Source organism: Grammomys surdaster, unplaced genomic scaffold, assembly GCF_004785775.1.
Source record: "Grammomys surdaster isolate TR1022 unplaced genomic scaffold, NIH_TR_1.0 125357, whole genome shotgun sequence".
Taxonomy (NCBI): domain Eukaryota; kingdom Metazoa; phylum Chordata; class Mammalia; order Rodentia; family Muridae; genus Grammomys; species Grammomys surdaster.
Window position 1 is genome coordinate 928,472 of NW_021620229.1, and position 4,373 is coordinate 932,844.

A 4,373-nucleotide genomic window follows, 5' to 3' on the forward strand; every position below is an offset into this window, starting at 1 on the left:
GTTCTTCCCAATTGTGGTCTGAAGCAATTTCAGACTGACATAGTTACATATATAGTAACACACTTATCTAGCCAACATGGTGTGTGTGTGTGTGTGTTTAAAGAACTGAGACTTCCAATTGTCCTCCAAAAGCTTTCAAAGAAATAACAAATGACTTTCTCTTTATAGGTCTTCAGGTCTAACCTTTTGCAGGGCAAATGGGGCTCTGTTCCATCGAGTCACATGATCAATTAGAGCTTCAGGAAATGGGCCAGTGAGATGCCTCAGTAGGTGAGGATTCTTGCCACCAAGCCTGACAAACTGATCCTTAGGACCCACAAGGTAGAAGATGAAAACTCCCACAGGTTGTCCTCTTCTGTGGCATGTGTCTGCCCAAACACACTATATGCACATACAAAAGAAGTAAATACTTTGAAAGGAAAAATCATTTTTTTAAAAAGTCTGCCATATATTCTGTTCATAAAGAGTCCTGCTAATAGGCAGAGAGAGCTGGTGGGGTTTGAACTCTGAAAGCAGAAAGGTCCTTTGAATCCAGTTTAGAGTGGTTTTTTCATCAAGATGAGAAAGAGCAACGTAACCGCTCAACTCCGTGGCCTAACTGTGAACCATGGAGGCTGCCTTTTCCAACAACTGAATCTGCAAAATAAAAGTAACTCATAGAAAAGAAATACAAGAGAAGCAGGAAAGACTGGCGTTTGTATGTAAATAGTATATACAATCAAATAATCACTTTATATAATCAGATATTTAAAGCTATTAAAGATTATGAAACACAAAGCTTTTCCACATCCTTCCCTATTTTGCTGGTAAGTCCTTGATTAGGAAAAGCTACAATGTTAGCAGTTGTCTTCAAAGTCAGAACACAGAAAAATTACCCACACAAGTTGTTCTCTTGAACCAAAGTTTCTTTGCCTCTAGACCAGTGAGATCAGAAGCAACCATGGGGCCCTCTGACTCCTGTCTGGTTTTTCTCCCTGTCCTATTGAGAAAGACAGCAAGTGGGTTCCTGAGGTGTTCATAGCCAGGGTAGGCTGGGCACAACAGAGAGGTATACTTACCATGCGCCTTAATGGAAGAGGAAGACTGGGCCCAGGCCTTTAAGGCCCGCCTATAGAGGAACCAGAACTCTCCAAGCTAAGTTCTCAGTGGGCTCAGCCTATTGTGACCAATTGGAATCTGGACGGTGGCTTCTGTGACTTAAGCCCCATGTCACTGGTGTGTGGATAAAAGCTTCATGGTCTCCCAAAGGCTCAGTAAACCCCAGGGAACTGGTGCACTTTTGTTGCTGAGAGCTGCTAATTGGTATTTGACTGACGGCTGTTGCTTCTGTAACAGGAAATCAGATCCACATGATCAGAATACAGCATCAACCTGAAGACCACACTCAGCACTGGACGCTGGTGAGAACAGATTGGCATGGTGCCTCTTGGGCTTAATGCCCACACACTAAGACCTATGTGAAGGACCCGAGAAAGACAGGAGGCTGCATGAAGTCCGAAATAGATGATAAAGGAAAAGGCATTGTTCTTTGTGGACGTGGGGGAGCATGTGTTAATGTCTGAAACTGGGATCTCAGGAAAAGCTGGGCTAGAGGAAGAACCTGAGATGGTGAGAATCGAAGCACTGGGATCCGAAGTCCGTAATTACGAATCTCATTTTTTCTTTCGCCTTGAGGCTGTGATGAAGGCTCTTGCTACACAAAAACCTATGTGGCACCCAGGGTATTATATAAGCCCTTGGCAGGAGGGGAGATAGTCCGGTTTGTGCGCTTCAGCCTCCGCAGTCGCAGTAGCCACAGCGCAGTAGCGAGAGCCGCTCAGGTTGATTTAGAACGCGGGTGACAGTGGCCTGGCGCGAGCCTACGGCTGACGACAGCGGCTGATCCCACTCGGTTTCCATGGAGACGGGCAGGAGCCGCGGCGGCGGCGGCGCGGCTGTCAGCGAGCGCGGCGGCGCGCGCGCGGGGGTCTGCAGGAGGCAGGAGCAGGCCGGGGCCCTCGCTGCAGACATGGACTCGCATTGTGAGTGCGCCGCGGAGACGCCCGCCGCAGAGCCGCCGTCGGGGAAGATCAATAAGGCTGCGTTCAAGTTATTCAAGAAGAGGAAATCGGGGGGCACCATGCCCAGCATTTTTGGGGTCAAAAACAAAGGGGATGGGAAGAGCTCGGGGCCGGCGGGGATGGTGAGAAGCAGGACCCACGACGGACTAGCCGAGGTGCTGGTGTTGGAGGGCAGCAAGAAGGAGGAGCCGCCTGGCGGGAGCGATCAGAGCGGGGCCCGGCCGATCCCCGGACCCCCCAAAGCCTCCGGGCCTGGCCTGGGCTCCCTGGCCAGCAGCTCGGTGGCCAAGTCCCACAGCTTCTTCTCCCTGCTGAAAAAGAACGGGCGATCGGAGACCAGCAAGGGAGACCATGCCGAGGCGAGCAAGGCTGGCGGCAAACAAAAGAGGGGGTTGAAAGGGATCTTCAGCAGCATGCGCTGGCACCGGAGGGACAAGCGCGGCAAGGAGGAGGAGGAGAAGGCGGCGCGCGCGGCGGGCCCGGGCAGCTTGGTCCTGCCCGGCTCGCTCACCGCCAGCCTGGAGTGCGTCAAGGAGGAGCCGCCCCGAGCTGTGCGCCGCCCGGACAGCCCCAGCCAGGACGCCCCGCGACACGCAGCAGGTGAGCCCGCAGGGGGAGAGCAGGCGCCCGAGTCCGCCGAGCGCGCCCCGGAGCGGACCTGCCTAGAGGCCGCGAGCCCCACCGGCCCTGGCGATCAAAGCTCCCGGGGAGAGGACGCCGAGGGGCATCGGCGCGCGGAGAAGCCCGGGGCGGCCCTCGAGTCGGGAGCCGATGAGGTCCAGGCGGCCGAGGATGCGTCCAGGACAGGTGACGTTCCGATAAAGACCGTCCCCCTTGTCGACTCCGAAGGTGGCAGCGGCCGGGCGTCTGCCATCCCTGACCCTTCCTCTGTTGATCCACCCTCAGACCCGTCGGCAGATCGTATTTGTTTGATGTTTTCTGACGTGACTTCACTGAAAAGCTTTGACTCTCTTACAGGCTGTGGAGATATTATTGCAGACCCAGAAGAAGAGGCAGGCCCCAGCTGTGACAAGCATGCTCCCGGGCCAGGCAAGCCAGTTCTCTCTAAAAAGAACACCAGCGTGGTGGCCTACCAAGGAGGAGGGGAGGAGATGGCCAGCCCGGATGAGGTGGACGATACCTATCTCCCGGAATTCTGGGACATGTTGTCCCAGACTGAGGACCAAGGGCAAGGAACCCAAGAGGGCGCAGCGAAGGCAGCCACTGCTTCGGACACCAAGTTGGCCCCTGAGACTTCCAGTGATGCCCGGTGTGGGGAAGCAGCCAAGGACGTGTCCTCTGTCAAGCGCAGGAGGCTCCACAGGATTCCCATTGAGTCCCAGCAGAAGGAGGAGCCCAAACACCCGGAGAAGGAGCACCAAGAAGGTGTTCCTAACAACGACGAGGGCTACTGGGACTCCACCACTCCTGGCCCAGAAGAAGAGAGCGTCAGCAACAGCAGTAGCAGCAAGAAGGTGGTCGTCCCCAGGGATAGCAACAGTGGTGATGCTCTCTGCGATCCCTACGTTGAACCTGAAGCAAGCCCAGCTACCCTTCCTGCCACAGAGGACCCACCCTGCTTGTCCCGGCTAAAGCCGGTGTCTCCAGGCACCATCACATGTCCTCTGAGAACACCTGGCAGCTTGCTGAAGGACTCTAAAATCCCTATTAGCATCAAGCATCTCTCCAACCTTCCGTCTAGCCATCCGGTGGTGCACCAGCAACCAGCCAGGAGTGAGGTGCCCAGAACAAAAATCCCTGTTTCCAAAGTGCTGGTCCGCAGGGTCAGCACCCGGGGCTTGGCTGGGACCACCATCAGGGCAGCAGCATGCCATGACAGTGCCAAAAAGTTGTGAGGTCCCCAAGGCCAAGGAGGATGGATGGGCCATATGTTAAGGAATACAACTTTCCCCTGGAATCCACTGAAGGAAGTTGGCTTTCTCCAAGACAGATCATTTAGGACCCACCCTTCTCCATATGGCCTAGAAGTCTTTGTTGGAGACAGGGGGAGGACACCCTGGAAGGGGGATGTTACACCTGGAGTTCAGATAAGTTTCTGAGAATTCTTTTCTAGCACCTTCGTTTTCAACCTTTTCAGAAGATCTGGGATTTCTTTCCTCCTCCTCCTCCTCCTCCTCCTCCTCCTCCTCCTCCTCCTCCTCTTGCTCCTCTTCTTCCTCTTCTTCTCCTCCTCCTCCTTCTCCTCCTTCTCTTCCTCCTCCTCCTTCTCCTCCTCCTCCTCCTTCTCCTCCTCCTCCTTCTCTTCCTCCTCCTCCTTTTTTCCTTAATTCATGGATCACTCAGAAGTCACCT

The 4,373-nt window shown here is 54.3% G+C and overlaps 1 protein-coding gene across 2 annotated transcripts; it reads left to right on the plus strand.

The window, feature by feature from the left end:
* The first annotated feature begins 1,897 nt into the window (after positions 1-1,897).
* On the plus strand, positions 1,898-3,916 carry Amer2 (APC membrane recruitment protein 2). Of its 2 annotated transcripts, none has more exons than XM_028785857.1 (2): positions 1,898-2,867; positions 3,039-3,916. In XM_028785857.1, exons 1-2 carry the CDS (start codon positions 1,898-1,900, stop codon positions 3,914-3,916), a joined length of 1,848 nt encoding a protein of 615 aa, XP_028641690.1. The 2 variants fall into 2 exon arrangements, with proteins under 2 accessions (XP_028641690.1, XP_028641691.1); XM_028785858.1 differs by having other exon boundaries at positions 1,898-2,660.
* The last annotated feature ends 457 nt before the right edge of the window (positions 3,917-4,373 follow it).